This window comes from Arvicola amphibius, chromosome 17 (assembly GCF_903992535.2).
Source record: "Arvicola amphibius chromosome 17, mArvAmp1.2, whole genome shotgun sequence".
Lineage (NCBI taxonomy): Eukaryota > Metazoa > Chordata > Mammalia > Rodentia > Cricetidae > Arvicola > Arvicola amphibius.
Genome location: NC_052063.2, coordinates 6,077,715 through 6,095,947, shown reverse-complemented (window position 1 = coordinate 6,095,947; position 18,233 = coordinate 6,077,715). Strand labels below are relative to the sequence as shown.

The 18,233-nt window shown below is 42.2% G+C and overlaps 1 protein-coding gene across 2 annotated transcripts; it reads left to right on the top strand.

The window, feature by feature from the left end:
* The first annotated feature begins 285 nt into the window (after positions 1–285).
* On the top strand, positions 286–17,643 carry Actr6 (actin related protein 6). 2 transcript variants are annotated; one of them, XM_038314812.1, is made up of 11 exons: positions 286–415; positions 1,736–1,853; positions 2,830–2,898; positions 4,704–4,827; positions 5,867–6,002; positions 6,114–6,170; positions 10,029–10,127; positions 10,211–10,289; positions 13,578–13,749; positions 15,553–15,691; positions 17,007–17,643. In XM_038314812.1, exons 1-11 carry the CDS (start codon positions 348–350, stop codon positions 17,134–17,136), a joined length of 1,191 nt encoding a protein of 396 aa, XP_038170740.1. In that variant the 5' UTR covers positions 286–347; the 3' UTR covers positions 17,137–17,643. The 2 variants fall into 2 exon arrangements, with proteins under 2 accessions (XP_038170740.1, XP_038170741.1); XM_038314813.1 differs by lacking the exon at positions 286–415 and having other exon boundaries at positions 1,821–1,853; positions 2,830–2,911.
* The last annotated feature ends 590 nt before the right edge of the window (positions 17,644–18,233 follow it).

Below are 18,233 nucleotides of genomic sequence, written 5' to 3'. Positions count from 1 at the left end.
TATGGTTTTGTACTCTTCAAGAATATCTCAACAATTCTAATCTAACACACGCCCAGGCACGCACACGCAGTCCACCACGGAGGTTACAAAAAGCTTTCATTCGCCAGTGTTCGCCGTAAAGAAACATGAGAAATGGGTGAAAAAGTACCCAGAAGTTTCTACAGACGCTCCCGGACGGGAAAGGCGGTCCCCCGCTGCCTGACTTCCGGCGTTGTCCGTTGCCACAGTAACCGGAAGCTGACGCTGAAGCTCCGCCCCCATAAAAACCATAGAGTACCGGAAGGAGCCTGAGCAGAGGCGACCCGAGGGGGTTCGAGCGGCTCGGCTGCGGGGTGGCTGTTGCCGAAATGACGACCTTAGTGCTGGATAACGGAGCCTACAACGCCAAAATCGGTTACAGCCATGACAGTGTGTCGTAAGTGTTGGTCGTCCCCGACGGACAGGCACGTACGCCTTGTGGGCTCCACAGGCTGTGCTTTCCCACTTGAGCGGTCCGCAGACGCCCTCGCGCGGCGCCAGCCAGAGTCGAGGGCTGCGGCTCGGTTTGGAGCTGGATGGGTGGTTTTCCTTAGGGGCTGCGGGGCTCCGGAAGTGGCATGCATATTTCCTTTGGCAACAGGAAATAGGTTTCTCGAGATGGACCGAGGGAACCAAAGAGAGAGTTCATGAAATTTCAGAAATAGTGGGCAACGTTTGGGGCATGCTCGCCTTTTGGAGAAACGCCAGTTACAGGGATTCATCGCATCCCTCAAAAGGTTCAATGCCCACCAGCGGCTGAGATTGTAAAACTAACATTAGAATCCAGGGAGTTTGAAGACGTTGGGCAGCTAACCTACTTGAATGACTTGGTTGGTAAAACCAGGAACGCTAAAGTGGCATATCTTAAGATGTGCTTCATAAAATGTATGTTTGAATTAGTCACACACCTTTCTCAGTGCTTGAGCTCAAACCCAGGACTTTGCAAGGGTAAGACAAGCCACACCCCCAGAACCTTGTGGCACTAAGTGTAATCCAGGATGACCTTAAACTTCAGATCCTCCTGCCTCCACCTTCTGAGTGCTAGGATTACTGATGAGGGCTATCCCTTTATGCCTAAGCGGGCTTTTGACTGAACTTTTTTTAACACTAGGCGTTGAATCCTTGTATGGTGAGTAAGCACTATATTACTTAACCCATCCTGTTTTTACTGAGTTTTTACAACTTCAGTGCTAATGAAAGACATTTATTAAAATAAGACTTCTACTACGTAATTTTTTTTCCTTAAGTGAGAACCAGGTACCTGGGGTTGGAGAGATGGCCCAATGGTTAAGAGCCCTTTCTGCTCTTCTAGAGGACCTAAGTTTACTTCCCAGCACCTACATGGAAGCTAACCGTTATCTGTATCTCCAGTCCTAGGAGATCTCACAACCAGAAAAAAATACCCATACACATAAACAGATGCATGCAAATAGCGCATACATAGAAAGGGATTATTTTTTGTTTTGTTTTTGTTTTTAATGCACTAGCAGAACCACACCTGCCCCCAAGGGTTCTTAAGATCCTTGAGAAAGCAGAGAGTCTGTTGAACCCCAGCACTCTAAACAGGACAACCTAAAGGTATTGTTTTAGTTCCTCAGAAACAACGAGAAACGCTAGTTTATGAATAAAGTAGTCTTAGCACACGGGTGTTCACTGAGTTCGACTTCTTTTTAGGAACTAAATATTTGGAAGATGATTTTTATTTCTTTGCATCTAGGGTCATTCCCAATTGTCAGTTCAGATCAAAAACAGCACGTCTTAAAACATTTACTGCCAACCAGATTGATGAAATAAAAGACCCTTCAGGACTCTTTTACATTCTTCCTTTCCAAAAGGTAACACATTTATGTTTTATTTCTGATATTATAAACCTATAATTGCGTGTGGTGGGGGATAGGGTCAGAGTTGAAGCAGATCTCGTTTCTGCCACTGTGCTGTGTTCTCTGGGCTAGCTGACTCTGAAACCTGAGGGATGCTCCTGTTCCTTCCCATCTATCTCTCCGATAGGATGCGAGGAGGAAAAGTGTGTGAGCCTCTGCAGGTCTGGGCATCAGACGTGCTATTTTTATACATGTGTGTAAGTGCAGGTGAGACAATTGCTGCCTGCGGTCAGAGGTGTCAGATGCTCCTGGGCTGGAGCTATAGGGTACAGAAGTACACGTGAAAATATTTTTAGATCTCTACAAACTTTTTTTTTTCCAGTTTGAACTAAAATGACAAATTGGAATGAAATTGTTTTAGTAAAAAATAACCATGATTTAGTTACTCATTGTAATACTTTTATTTGTATTAAAACAGGCGGCATGCATGCCTTATGTATTGGTGTGCTGTTTGAACCATTGATATCTTAGTTATTGTTCATTGTAAGCTTTTGAATGTTTAACAAGGAGAACACCACCTCTATAACTGATTGACGGTTGTACAGCATAGAAGGTGACCATTCACAGCTAGAGCCCAGGGATTTAGGACATGTTGATTGTTTTGTTTTCGTTTTTTGTTTTTGTTTTTTTTTTTTTAAGTTTGTGTGGGGGTGTGAGATAACAGGACATCATCCTATCCTTGGGGTGTGGGAGATGAGCAGACGTCAGGCCATCCCAATGTCATCCCAGGACTTGCGGGTGGCCGTCTAAGGACGGCCTTCTAGGGTCAATTCTTTTTCGTCCTGTCTGTTCTGGGTGGAACGCAGGTCCCCAGGCTTGTGAGTCAAGCTCCTTTACTCCCTGAACCATCGCCCTTAACCTTACGCTTAAAAATTATTAAATAGTCTTGATAATTAAAGGGCTTTTTTTTGTTGTTCTGTCTTAATTTTAGGGCTACTTGGTGAATTGGGATGTCCAACGACAAGTTTGGGATTATCTTTTTGGAAAAGAAATGTATCAGGTAACAAGTTAGAGTATGTATTAAAATTCTATTTCTGCATCTTAATTCAAATGAAGAATCGGATTTACATTTATAAAGTTTTATGTGAACATTTAAGACTTACATGCATTTAAGGCACTCGGATATAGATTTTCCTGAATCTTATCTATTTATTTAATTTGGAGGCAGGGTCTTACTCTGTGTCCCTGGTTGGGCTAGAACTTGCTATGCAGAACTGACTAGCCTCAAACTCTTCCTTCGGAGTGCCAGTGGTAAAGGCATGCACTACCACCCCCAGTGTGGTGTTCTGAATAGCTAGAGAATGCAAATAACTACAGCCTCCAGGTTGAAGACTTAAGTGGAACACAGATAATCTGTGTGAAGCTCAATAGTAAATTTTTATTTCCTGTTTCTACTCTTCTTTCCCTCAGCTAGGGAATCAGACCTGTGACCTTTTTGTGTGCTAGGTGATTGATTCCTCCTCCTCTCAGCTACTTCCTTAGCCTTTGACTATATTAGATATATACTACATATACAGACATATACATATATATGCAGATATATACATACATATACAGACACATACATACATATGCAGACATATACATACAATGCAGATATATACATACATATGCAGACATATACTACATATACAGACATATACATACAATGCAGATATATACATACCCTTTTTGTTTCACCAAAAGATATGTTTGCCTACACATCTGAATAGATGGCAATTACAAGAATTTTATGTTTTTTTTAAAGATTTGTATTATTATTTGTGTATTTGTGTGTGTGTGTGTGTGTGTGTGTGTGTATGTTTGTATCTATCTGTGTGAGCGTATGCCCCATCTGTGCAGGTGCCCACAGAAGCCATGGAAGGATCTTTTGGAGCTAGAGTTACAGATGGTTGTGAGCCATGATGCTGAGAATTTACTTTGTGCGTATGGGTGTTTTACCTGCATATATGTCTGTGCACCACAGGCGTTACTATCCATAGAAGTTAAAGACGACGTCAGATCCCCTGGCTGGGATTCAACCCTGTGCTCTCTGGAGGAGCACCTAGTGCTCTTACCTACAGAGCCATCCCTGCAGCCCTGATTACATATGGTTTTTAACAACTCTAATGTAACTGTAGCCCGGCTGAGAGGATGCTCAAGTTTTAGTCTACCTCGAGACTCTGATGTTGAAATGACAGAAAGCCAAGGGAAACATCCAACTGAGACACCTAGTTGCCAGGGAGCTGCACCCCCATCTCCTCCACTCCGGCTCGCCCTAAAGATCAAGGAGCCCTGGCTAAGCTTGTAGACACAATCAGAACATTCATGAGAAGGGCATCCCTGGGGAGGGTGCCATGGGCCCAGTATGGAAAAGGGAAAGGAGAAGAGAACAGACACAGCACCATGAGTCCTGCTGAGTTTTCTGCAGACCTTTCTCTAGAAAGGTCTTTGGAAACTTCTTGCCTTTTTTCCTGTGAATAGCAAAGTAACAATGGCTGCACTAATTGGGTTACTTTTGTCTTTAAAAGTTTGACACTTTGGCAAGCCTATGTTAATTTTTATTTTATTGAGGTAAGATTGTAACTAGACTCTCCGAGTTCAAATATTAGCTATGGCCCTAAGTGGCCATATGAACCTGGGCAACACATTTAGTTTTTTTGTGATTCAGTTTATAGATTAAATCAGAATTACTGTCAGTATTAGTAATATGAGGATTAGGTAATTTTGTTTATTTTATACTCAAACACATACATACACACACATATGAAACAAATTTGATGATTTCAATATAGATTATAAAACTTTGGATTTTTTCTCCTATAGCTTGATTTTTTAGATACTAATATTATTATAACAGAACCATATTTTAACTTCACTTCAATTCAAGAGTCAATGAATGAAATTCTATTTGAAGAATATCAGTTCCAAGCAGTATTAAGAGTGAATGGTAAGTTGAAAAGCTTTATTGAAATTCCACTCTGAGGGTGGTTATGAATGGGGCAAAGAAACTTAAGATCCTGAGTAGTAGGTGTCAGTTTTTAGCTTTGAAGGAAATAAAACCTAGAACTTTTATTTTAAGCATAGGACTTTAATTTGGCTTTGTTGGCACAGGCCTGTAATTCTGGCAGAAGGATTGAGAATTCACAGTTTGCCTGGATTACAGTTCAAGGCCACCCTAAGCAATTGAGTAATAGTCTACCATAAAGTAAAAAGAGGCTAAGTATTGAGTTCCTGGTCTACCTAAACTATAGACTTAGATTCTGTCTTGTTCACCTCCCAAAATAAAGCCAGTAGTGACAGAATAAAAGGTCTTTACTTCTTTTTCTGTTTACCGTATAAGTGTGACTTTTAAAAGTTTCAAAACTGAGCTCTTGAGACATTTGTAAAGGTACCAGAGATGGCTCGGTGGTTAAGGGTGCCCATGCTCTTACAGAGGACCCACTCGTAACTCCAGTGCTTTGGGCTCTGCAGGCACCTGTACTCACACACACTCACACACAGACACATACATGTAATTGAAGATGAATCTAAACTGGGTGGTGGTGACCTTTGATCCCAGCACTGGGACACAGAGGCAGGCGGCTCTACACAGCGAGTTCAGGACAGCCAGGGCTACACAGAGAGACTGCCTCGAAAAACGTAAATATACCAGTCGGTCAGTCGATCCTAGAAAAAGAGAAAGTTATAAATACTCTTGTGAGTTAGCGATGTTTCTTAAAAAGCAAAGTCTTTTTTTTTTTTTGTTATTATTTGTGTGGTTCTGTTGTCGTGTGTTTTGTTTGGAGAGAGGGTCACTCATGTAGCCCTTCCTGCCCTGGAACTCCGCTGCCCGTGTGCCGGGATTAAAGTCGTGCGCCACCATGGTTGGCATAAGGCAGCTTTTTGTTGTTGTTTGTGTTTGCCTTAGTTTTACTGCTCTTCCTTATTAGTTTAAAGTCATAGTGTATTTCCGTGTGTTCATTTTTTCCCCATCACCCTTTGCCCAGCCGGCGCCCTGAGTGCACACAGATACTTCCGTGATAATCCTTCCGAGCTGTGCTGCATCATCGTGGATAGTGGCTATTCCTTCACACACATCGTCCCTTACTGCAGAAGTAAAAAGAAAAAGGAAGCAATTATTCGGTGAGCTGTGTGTGGCTTTTATTTCATTTCTCAGCTTCTGTCAGTTTCATGTTATTTCTTAGGATGAAATGTGTGCTGACTGAACCAGAGTTGAATTTTCTCCTTTTATAGGATAAATGTGGGCGGAAAACTCTTAACGAACCATCTAAAAGAGATCATATCCTACAGGTAATCACTGACTTTGAACTTGGGGAGGATGCGGTACCACACGCCCAGCTAGAGGTTGGCTTTTCTTTTTAATATTTTGGATTTTTAAGATAGGATTTCTCTATGTAGCCCTGGCTGTCCTGAACTCGATCTATAGACCAGACTAGCCTCGAACTCACAAGTATTCGCCCACCTCTGCCTCCCGAATGCTAGGGTTAAAGGTGCGTACCACCACTGTCTGGCTACTATAATTTTTCTTAGCTACCAAGTTTATAACATGTTATTTTTGCTGTGGTTCAGCCTGTCTCCCCTTGCTTAAAGTGTAAGTCTAAAAGTTCAAAACTCATGAACAGCATTCACAATATTATGATTATGTGAATATTATGTACTATTGGACCAGGTCAGCTGGGCTTGATTTCAGAGTGCTGTGATATTCAGTTCCCTCCCCTAGCCGCGAGAAGAGGCAAATAGAAAAGGGAAAAAAGATTAAGACAAATGAGGGTTTAGGGTAACAGGGACAGGCACCAGGCACATACCTATGATCCCAGCACTTGGCCTGGCCAGCTGATCAAGAGTTCAGTATTAGCCTGGGCAACATAGTGAGTTCATTGGCTATCCTTGGGTTATGTAGTGAGATGTTATCTGAACTACATCCTACACAAAAGACTTTGAAACTATACACACAGAGGAAAATATTTAAAGCAAAAGTAACAGTATGCAAAGTATGTATTTTCCCATGAGCAGCTTAAAATAATTGGGTAGAAGCGTATAGTAGAGTATGCAGGTTGTGAGTGTTGTGCAGTAAAACAGAGGTGACCAGATCTGTGACTACTTCAGGAAGTGGCTGAAGCAGAAGGATAGGTTAGGTTCTTCTGAAATACATTTTGGGCTGACAAGAAAGGTTGACTTGGGTGGTAAGGGTGCTTGTCTGCAAACCTTAGAACCTGAGTTTGATCCCCAAGACCAGATGATAAGAGGAGAAAACCGACTTTACAGAGTTGGCCTCTGACACCCATGCCATGGCACACCTGTGTGTGTCTGCATGCACACACACAAAATAAATAAAATTAAATGACATTTTAAAGCTATATATGTTGTAATTTTCTAAATACATATAAAATAGTTATCAGTAGGCACAATGTACTATTTTAATACATGTATATGACATATCATTATTTGTCTATATGTATATAATTGTATGTATAATGTATGTACCAGATCGGGATAATTAGACTATCACCATAGACATTGTCTCACTGGGTTGGGAATTTTTAAAATCTTTATTGACCGTTTTGAAAACCTGAAGTATTTTGGGCTATAGTCGTCCTGTTCTAGAGCAGTAGAAATCACTTCCCCTACCCAGCAGCAGCTCCACATCCATTGTCTGTACCCCACCTCCTCCTGAGAGGGAACCACTCTCAGGGTATTAGATTGATTTATTAGCGCGTGTGCGTGTGCGTGTGTGTGTGTGTGTGTGTGGTGTCAGGGGACAGCTTTTTGGAGTCCTATCTCTCCTGTTGTTACGCGTGATCTCCAGTTGATCTCAGGGTGTAGTATTTGCCCAGCAGGTATCTGTCTGCTCACTGAGCCATCGCAGTAGCCCTCAGGAGAGATTTTGATGGCTTTGAAGTATAGAAAAGCTTTAAACCTCATATGTAGTCAAAAGCTTTAGAAATGCAAAGGACTGAGCTAGCCATAAATCTTAGAAACACATGCAGGGCATTGTGTTGGTCAGCTTTGAGTTAGTGTAGTTAGTATGCAAGATAATTGACTTCATTGGGGAGGTTCCTTCTGATGTCAGTTCCCAGAAGTTGGCTCCGGTGGCCTGGCTCTACAGCGATAGGCCAGTGGCCACAGGGCAGAGGAACTGGGCATGGAGGCCCATGCGCTCAGGAGGCAGGGACAGGTAGGTCTCTGAGTTCGAGCCAGCCTGGTCTACACAGTGAGTTCTAGTACAGCCTGGGCTACACAGTGAGACTCTCTCTGCAAATACACAAACACAAAGAAATAATAGCATAGGAAAATTTTCATGGGATAATATTTAATTGAAAATATATAATAGACTGTAAATGGATACTGCGCACTTGGGTCCAGGCCACCCAGACCCGAATAATCACACAGAAACTATGTTAATTACAGTTTGTCAGTGGCTCAGGGGTGTTTTTAGCTAGGTCTTACATCTTAAATTAGCCCATTTTGGTAAATCCGTATATTGCCACAGGCTGTGATTTACGGTAGTGTCATGGCATCTTTCTCCTTCGGTGGCTATATGGTGTTTTATTCACTCCACCTACTCTCTCTATATATGTCTGTTCAGATTTCCTGCCAAAGCAGCTTTATTTATCAACCAGTAAAAGCAAAACATACAGATGGGAATCTCACATCAATAGTCATATAGCATATAATAAAGTCTGTGTGCAAAGACAAATATTCAAAGGAAGGGACCTCATTAAAAACATGCCCATTCTCTGTATCGTCTTTGATTTACTCATCAGATCACTATGTTCTGTGTACTGCGTGCTGACGCATAATACTTGATGATCATAAAAGACAGTGTTAGAGAAGGCGCTGCGGTGAGAGGCCCTTCAGAAGGACTGAGGGCAGTCACTCTGGTCAGATAAGACCACCTGACACCCTTCCTGAGTTTCTGTCTCTGCGGCTGAACTAACACCTGTCCTCTACGGAACAACGTACAGATGAAATATGATAAAGTGAGGACGTTCTGTCAGGTTAAGATCTGTTTTACACATTCAAGAATTTAATATTTCAAACTGGGCCTGGTGGCCTACACCTGTAACACTAACGCTCAAAAGTCTGACCTAGGAGGATTTCCATGAGTTCAGGGTCAACCTGGGCTATATAGTTCTGTCCTGTACTATACAGGCTGGTTTTGTGTGTCAGCTGGACACAAGCTAGCGTCATCAGAGGAAGGAGCCTCTGCTAAGAAAATGCCTCCTTAAGATCCAGCTGTAAGATATCTTCTTATTTAGTGATCAGTGGGGGAAGGTCTAGCCCATGGTGGGTGGTGCCACCTCTGGGTTGGTGGTCCTGGGTTCTATAAAAAGGGTGACTGATCAAGTCAGTGGGAATAAGCTAGTAAGCAACTCCCCTCCACGGCTTCTGCATCAGCTCCTGCCCCCAGGATCCTGCCCTGTGTGAGCTCCTGTCCTGACTCCTTCAGTGATGACAGCAGCAATGCTGAAGTGTGCGCCGATCGAACCCTTTCCTCCCACCCTGCTCTTCAGTCATGGCGCTTTCTTCGCAGCGATAGAAACCTGACTAAGACAGGTGCCAACCCGGACAACAGTGTAACACTGTTTGGACACCTACACACACACTAAAAAAAATGTATTTTAATGCTTCCTAAAAACCATTTTTATATTCTAGATTGTTTTGTGGGTGTGGGTGTGTTTGCCAGCCCTAGAAAAATGACTTAGGTGCTCTTTGGTAAAGAGCACTGGCTGCTCTCCCGAAGGACCCTGATTTGGTTGCCAGCACCCACCTGTAGGCTAACAACTGTTCATAACTCTAGTTCCAGTACCCTTCTGGACACTGCACACAAGTTTACAGACATACATGCAAGCAAAGTACACATAACGCATAAAATAAAAATAAATCTTGAAAAGGAACTTTAACGTTATGTTCAGTTATGTTCAGTTGCTTATTTCAAGCTTTATTATGAACTGTACTTAATTTTGTTTGGGGGTTGTGTGGTAGATCTGCACAGGCATGCCTGCATGAAGGTCAGAGGTCAGCTTGGGGGAGCTGATTGTCTCCTTCCAGCCGTAGGCCCCAGGGATCGAACCCATCTCATGAGGCTGAAGGCAGGAGTCCCAGCGTGTTGAAGCCCTCGCATCGTGTGTGTTTTGTCTCTGTTAGGCAGCTGCATGTCATGGATGAAACCCATGTGATTAATCAAGTGAAAGAAGACGTGTGCTATGTGTCTCAGGATTTTTACAGAGACATGGATATCGCCAAGTATGTATAATGTAACCTCTTCCACGGGAAGCTAGCTTCAGGTGGTATGAGCAATTAATTTTGATAAATATTTTGTTTTTCAGGTTAAAAGGAGAAGATAATACAGTGATGATTGATTATGTTTTGCCTGACTTCAGTACAATTAAAAAGGGATTTTGTAAGGTAATTTTTAAATTTCTTTTTTGTTTCATATTTTTATTAAATGTATATGGGTATTTTGTTCATATGTATGTCTGCGAAGCATGCATGTGCAGTGCCCACACAAGCCAGGATAGGTAGTCAGATCTCCTGGAATTGGAGTTATGGATAGTTGTGAGGCCCTATGTAGATAGGTGCTGGGAATTGAACCTGGGTCCTCTAGAAGAGCAGCTGGTCTCTTAACTGCTGAGTTACCTCTCCAGCCCCTGTAAGGTAATTAAAAACAAAATTTTTGCATAATATCTCCTCAAGTGGCAGCATCAACCCGATTTGCAAAGCATAATTTAAAAAGTAAATAAATATTAACATCTGTATGCTTTCTCTTCTTCGTCCTTGGGGATGGTCAACTAGGAATTTTTCTAAGACCTGTTCTCCTGCGCTGTGAGTGACAGGCCATTAGGTCATCAAGCATCAGCTAAGTTCTGCCAGTTTCTTTCTGACCAGCACCTGCTTGGTGGGCCTGCCTTGTTGAGTCGCTCTCACGGTTGAACAGTATTTTACTCGTTTTCTTTGTGGGGTGTTTGGGGAAGTGGTGTAAGATTGTTTGCAGGTTCTGTTGACCTGTGACCTTGCGAACAGAGTCTAGTTAGAGTGTGCACTTTTTAAACTTCGTGTAGACGTCTCCGCTGTGACTTATGGCTTCGTGCCTGGTCCTGAGTGGGGGTGGCAAGGGAGTGGAGAAGGTGCAGAAATCCAGCGGGGGTCAGGTGCACTGTGTACACTCTGGAGTGGCACCAACTGCCACAGCAGCCTGGAGCCTCGGCGTGTTTATTACAGCACGGCTGGAGGAGACAGGGAGTCTCAGAGGGAGGCATCTCTTACAGCCGGCTCTTGCTGGGAAGTTCCTGGTTTTTACACACACTGCTCGGTCGTTAGGAAACACTCCTGCTTGGATCAGAGGAAGCTTTGCCATTCCAGCCCTGGCCCTTACGGGGACGGCTTTGCCTTTCCAACTCATGTATTGAGGCATTGGTTCTTGATGTGGTTGTGTCAGGTCCACAGCACTCACTCACTCACTCGGCGCTTCATCCACTCTTACACACTCAGGGCTCCCTAGGCCCCCAAACTAAGTGTTAGGGATTTTCATATGTAATATACACTTTATTGATGAGAATGTAAAGTTAGTTGAATTGGGCTCTTGGTAGACAAGCTGTTACAATAAGTATATTTATAAAAAGAGTGGTTTACTCTTCATTAATGAATGTTAAAATTTATCCTCAACACTCATGTTTAGTCATTTATGTGAAAGTTAATTGTATCTATAGTAAGTTTAATTATAAAATTTGAGTTTCTTTAGTACTTGATTTTATTGTTTCCTGCTAGGAAAAGAAATGTTGATGAAATTAGAAAAGCCTTGTGTGAAATGGCAGAAATGTTGTGGGTCTTCATACTTAGTTTCTTAGTCGGTGTTCTGTTGCTGGGAAGAGACCACAGCCATGGCAGCTCTTGTAAAGAAAGTATTTAACTGGGGCTGCCCTGCAGTTCAGAGGTTCAGTCCATTATCATCCTGGTGGGAAGCATGGCGGCAGCAGGCAGACGTGGTGCTGGAGAAGGAGCTGAGAGTTCTACATCTGGATCGCAGGCAACAGGAAGAGAGAAACGCTAGTCCCCAGTGACGGACTTCCTTCAGCAAGGCCGCGACTCCCAGGAGTGCCACTCTGACAACAAAACATTCACGTCTATGAGCCTGTGGGGCCGTTCCCATTTAAGCCACCACACTCGGGATGTTGTTAATTTGAACAGGGATGCTTTCGTCAAGAATGCTTGGGAGAACTGAAGCGCTGATTTCCTTCTGCTGATAGAAGGAACAATAACACACAGACAGATAAGGTCGATAATATCAATGACAAACAACAGAAGTCATAATTTTATTTCTTCTCAGAAAGAGGCTGCCTGCTAAGGTGTGACTTGTCAGACCTAAGTTGAGACTGTTCCTTTAGCGTTAATGATTACCACTTTCCGCAGAATCATATGAAACAAACTGACAGTTTCTTTAATGGTCCTAGAAATAAATGTACGAGGCCCATTCAGTAAATCATGGATTTTCTGACCAGTTTCCCACGGTCTTGAAAAATCTCTTCATCTGTCTGTGTCTAAAAATGTTTTGCAATTGTAGTCTTCAGCAGAAAAGACTTATACATCCAGATTACACATTAACAGCTAGTGGCATTAGTGCCGACATTCGGCAGGGACACTGAGTGCTGGCTCTTTTCCCAGGCTAGGTATTTGGTCAGTCAGCCTGATCCTCCTCTGTGAGTCAGGACTTTAAATAAACTAAACACCTTTCATGCCCTCCAGTCCATGCTGGTCTCAGGTATTGTTCAGTATTGGCAAAATGAATTATCCATAAGCTGAATCTACTGTCTGTGTGCGTGCGTGCACGCATGTGTATGCACATGCATGCGTGTACATGTGTGTTTAGTTTCTTTTTTGCTTTGAACAGGGTCAGGGTCTTGCACTGTGGCTTAGGCTGGCCTCAGATTTGCACAGTCCTCCTGCTTCAGCTTGCCAAGTGCTGGGATTACAGCCGTATACATCATACCAGGCTTAATGTTAGTTGTAAGCTAATTTGTAAATTTATGAAGAATATTTCCCATTCCACCTTAGACAAATGGTCATTCTTCTATGGAGAATGGTACTGTTTTTCTTACTACAACAATTATTTAATTGGATTAGAAGTGGTTTATATTTATAGCTATAGTTTTCCTAGGAATGTTGTATAATTATCTGGAAAGTTTTGTTTAAAATGTATGTTATGAGCAGAGTATTCCCAAATGTTAGCAAACTGAACCATTCTTATCCTGATTACACTGTGAATGTATATTTCTGGTATTCTTTGGGCTGGTGTGATAGAGCGTGAATAAGTCACATGACCTTCCTGAGCCTAATTATATCATGAATGAAACGACAATATGCCTGTCTTAGTGTTATGTGAAGTTTGTGAATAATGCGTATCAGATGTCTAATGCAGTGAATGGCATGTGTTATTTTGCATGCCATTGTCCAGGAGTTTACTGAATAGCGATCATGTACTAGGTAGTATGTGCTGTACTAGGGAGTGGCCATGCGATGAGGACTATAGGTTGAGGACCACATATGTAGTAAGGAGTGAAAACGTTTTCCTAACTTCTGAGACTCTGGAGACTTCTAACAAGAGCGTGGCCCCTCTCCTAGCATCACATCGTCCTGGCTGTCGTCTGTCATGTGAGCACCACAGTGCAGCCCTAACTCCCTATCTTGCTTTGCTCCAAGCCGAGAGAAGAGATGGTGCTGAGCGGCAAATATAAATCCGGGGAGCAGATTCTTCGCCTGGCTAACGAGAGGTTCGCTGTTCCAGAGATACTCTTCAACCCTTCTGACATTGGCATTCAGGAGATGGGAATCCCAGAAGCTATTGTCTATTCGATTCAAAACCTCCCTGAAGGTGTGTTAATGATTCCAGTGACATGCTGGAGAGAAGCCATAGCAAACAGTGACACCTGTGTGACTGCAGATAGTTCCAGATCCCAGAATGCACTTGAGTAGTTCTTGGCCGATTTGTTCTGGGTCATAAATTGTATTTTGCAAAAGTCATTATGGTCTATTTAAGCGTCAGTACATCCTTCCGTAAGTATTAGATTGTTCTATTCAGTTTAGAAAAGTTTGAGTTTTTTTATTTTTATTTTTGAGGCACAGCCTTCTTATGTAGCTCAGACTGGCCTAGAAATCATGACTTCCCTGCTCAGGCTTCTGAATGTTAAAATTATAGGCATGCACTTCAAGGCTCAACTGAAAGTTTTAACCCAAATTTGCACAGAATTAAAATGACTTATTCATTCTGCAATATTATAGAATAACATACAAGCTTACGTTTAATAATATAGGTAGTAAGATGGCCCAGGCCCGTGTGTACAAGCCTGAGAAACTGGGTTAATTCCCCAGAAGTCATGAAAAGGTGGAAAGAGAACCGACACCATAAAGTTGGCCTTTGACCTCTACTCTTGCTCTGTGGCGCGACTGCCACTCCCCCCCTTATGTGTATGCACACACAGGAAGAACGAACGAATGAGTGAATGAATGAATGACAGTAGAAGTGAGTGGAGTACAGTGTTCATGGTGACTTCTGCACTCTTCTGAAGCATAAGTAATTAGTGTCCTAGGGTTGCAGAGTTCTTTTATATCCTGCCTTCCTACTTTAAAGGTGTGTAGAGAGAGAATGTATGAACAAGTCATGTGTACCACATGCATGCAGGTGTTCTCAGAAGCTGGAGAGGGCTTCGCATGCCCTGGAGCTGGAGCTACAGGCAGTTTCAAACTGCTGGATATGGGTGCTGGAAACTGAACCCAGGTTCTTTGCAAGAGCAGTAAATTCCCTCCCTCATTTATTCATTTATTTATTTATTTATTTATCGAGACAGGTTTTTATATATATATATATATATATATATGAGCATATATATATATATATATATATATATATATATATATATATATGCTCTTCTAGTCCAGGCTGGCCTCAAACTCACAGAGATCCACCTGCTTCTGCCTCCTGAGTAATGCTGGGATTAAAGGCGTGCACCACCACTTCTGACTGCTCTGTAGGTTAGTACTGGTTCACTGTATGATGCCTGGTGTCTGCTATCACATACCTTTAGAATTCATTCACACCTAGGCTCTTTATGTAAAGGCTGTAGATTATTTTTCCCCATCAACAGTAAGTGTTATGTAGTTGATAAATTGGTTTTAGTTTGAGAACAGGAATTTGAATTAACAAGTTAAAAATACCAAGGAAGGTGACCCCCTCAGTTTTAGGAGAGGATGATAAATATGATCCAGTGTTTGGTGCAGAAAGCCATTTATATGTGGCTTCCATGCATATATAATCAGTAGTCAGTAGTTCACCCACCCTGAATTTTCGTATTAAGGATCTGTGAGGCCATATTTTGCTGTCTTTAGTGTCTCCACCATTGTTAATTATTATTACCTTTTCACAACTCTTGAAGTGTAGCCAGGTGTGCTGCTGCGTGTCCATAATCCCAGTGTTCTGGAAACGAGGCTGTCCTGCCTTTGTCTCAGCGATAGCAACAAGAAAATCTCAGTAGTGAAGATAAGGAATTTTAAATCTTAACAATGGGTGCCAGGGTAGTTTCCCAGCCCTAACCCGATTGCTGCTTGCCCGCCTGCTCAGCTGAGCTTTCCCAGGGACAAGTAGGCTTTCTATCACTGTTTCTCTTCTTCCCCTTTAAAGAAATGCAGCCACATTTTTTTAAGAACATCGTCTTGACGGGAGGAAACTCACTTTTCCCGGGATTCAGAGATCGGGTTTACTCAGAAGTCCGCTGTCTGACGCCAACAGACTATGATGTTTCTGTCGTGCTGCCCGAAAAGTAAGTGCCGGTTTGTAAAGGAGCAGAGCCGTCTTGTGGGAAGGTGGCTTGCGGACGTGTTTGCAGCTTGGCTCTGTGTAGATTTATTCCCTAGTGGGAGCTCGTTTTCTTTCTTTCAAAAATGAAAGTTTTAAGTCTTAGGTGAGTTAGAAGAGATGACATGTAACGTGCCGACCACAACATTTGATACGTGATAGGTGCTCAATAACATGAGCTCTTCCCACGTGTGTCAGTCCTGGTTCCTGGGACTTCTATAGGCAAAGAAGCCGAATTCTTAAAAGATTTATTTTCGCCGTACCATCTTGTGATGAGTTCTGAAGAATGGAAGTTTAAGAATTGAATTATTAAGATAAGCTATATCAATTCATATCTTTTGGAATTTTTTAAGTTCTAAATGTTCTCAGTGAACCTTTATTGTTGACTAAACTGGGTATTTTTGTTATTGTTTTTTAATTAAAAATTGTTGTGAAGTAAAGTATGGTGGTACTTTCCTGTAATCCAAGCTTTGGGAATTTAGAGACAGAAGAATCAGGAGTTCAATGCCAAGCTGTGTTCATGTACTTCTTAACGCTGGGTTTTTCATCTTGCACATGGGAGTGACCAGAATAGCTTTTGTTCTTTAGTTCAATTGTACGGGTTTCCTTTCAGAAGGAAAATGCAGGCACAAATATAAAGATATAAATAATCCATTAATAAAAGGCTGCAGATGCGGTAGGTAAGACATTTCTCTTTACCTCCTCTGATCTCAGCTGGGGAAGAGGAGAAGTGGGGCTGAGTCAGCACAAAGCACTGGTGGCTGTCCACAGAACAGCCAAATGGAGTGCTCTCCTTAGATTGCTCCTCCTTCCTGGGCTACCGTGTGGTTGTCAGCCGTGTTTACGGCAGCAGCAGCACAGACTGAAAGTGGTACAGAGACGGAGCGAGGTCCACATTACAGCTCAGCGGCAGGGCAGCCTTGGAGCCTCCTGTTCCTGCCTCCAGAGTGGGACTGACCCACAGTGCCATGGCTTGCTGTGCGAGTCATTAGGTTATCACATCCTGGCTTCGGTTTGGGGCCAAAGTTAGAACATTTTCCCGCTTACTCCTCTCCAGCTTTTGTTTATGTTCTGGGGTTTTCATAAAAGTAGAGGGAACATAAAATAGGGACATGGTGGGAAACAATCCACTGTTCTGTACTGATGAGGAAGAGTCTGTGTCTACACATACATGAGATTCGCTAAGTGGAGCAGACCTGCAGTCTTTCAGTTCGCAGTCAACATTTGATCTATAAACCATCCGTTGGTGACTGTGTTTATTTATGCAATCTCTATTGCAGCCCTATTACTTACTCCTGGGAAGGTGGAAAGTTGATATCTGAAAATGATGATTTTGAAGATATGGTGGTTACAAGAGAAGATTATGAAGAAAATGGACACAGTGTCTGCGAAGAGAAATTTGATATTTAAGAAACATTTCTGAATGAAAGTCTTGGGAAGTTTAACTTCAAAGTTCCTTTTAAAGGAGGTCAAGGACTGTGTTATTTTCCATCATAGATAAAGTCTTCAACTTACATAAATATTCTGAGTCATGGCTGATGTTCACAGACTGCTAAGGTGAGCTGTTGCCGTCAGGAGTGACTCAGCCCACGTTTGAGTACTTAGACTACTATAACAACACCTGCACTGTTTCTCAGAACAGATGTCATGAGAAAGTAAGGAGTAAATGTTTAGTTCTTCATACTTGAAAACACAGATTTTGTTATCTCACCAGTTAGTTTTGCCTAGAGATCTTTTTGTAGTTTTGACTGTGATCGACTAAAGTGTTTGCAGACCGTTAAGATTCTGTTCTCTTAGAACTAAGTATTTTATTTAAAATTTGTTATCCTTATTTGTACATAATAAAGTTGGAAAGACCAATATTAAATATGTATGTATAATGTTCAGTTTTTACTTAGTAAAAGTTTGAAAGAGTGATGTTGTTTATAGTGTTTGTGGTCACCACTGTTCTACAAAAACATAGTGTTTGGGGTTTTTTATTTTTATTTTTTAAAGATGTACTTATTTATTATGTATACAACATTCCTTCCATGGATGCTTGCATGCCAGAAGAGGGCACCAGATCTCATTATAGATGGCCGTGAGCCACCATGTGGTTGCTGGGAATTGAAATCAGGACCTCTGGAAGAACAGTCAGTGCTCTTAACCTCTGAGCCATCTCTCCAGCCCCTAGTGTTTTGTTTTAGTTCTTTTATGTGACCCACAGTCAGCATTAAGATACGAAGCTAGTGACAGTACACTTGCCTACCATGTTCCAATATAAGGAATGAGCTGGTGATTTCCTTGAGTTAAAACATGCCATCTTGAACTAAAGAGGCTCATCAAGACTCAAAAAGCAAACAACTCAAAAGTCTCAAAAAGTCCCTAAAACTTAGCAGATTCACAAGGCTTCTTCCATCCCAGCATGTATAAAGAGTAATGTCTGCTGAGAAGATACTTTCTGACCTGCAAGTCATGTGGAACACTCCAAGGTGTCAGCTTCTTCTGAGTTGTCAGACAGGCTGGCA

Excerpts from the sequence above, each read along its gene's own strand:
- Actr6 (XM_038314812.1), top strand. The coding sequence starts at position 348 with ATGACGACCTTAGTGCTGGATAACGGAGCCTACAACGCCAAAATCGGT. Across the intron at positions 10,128-10,210 it reads AGAGACATGGATATCGCCAA|GTTAAAAGGAGAAGATAATA; the intron begins GTATGTATAATG and ends TTTGTTTTTCAG. Across the intron at positions 15,692-17,006 it reads TCTGTCGTGCTGCCCGAAAA|CCCTATTACTTACTCCTGGG; the intron begins GTAAGTGCCGGT and ends TCTCTATTGCAG.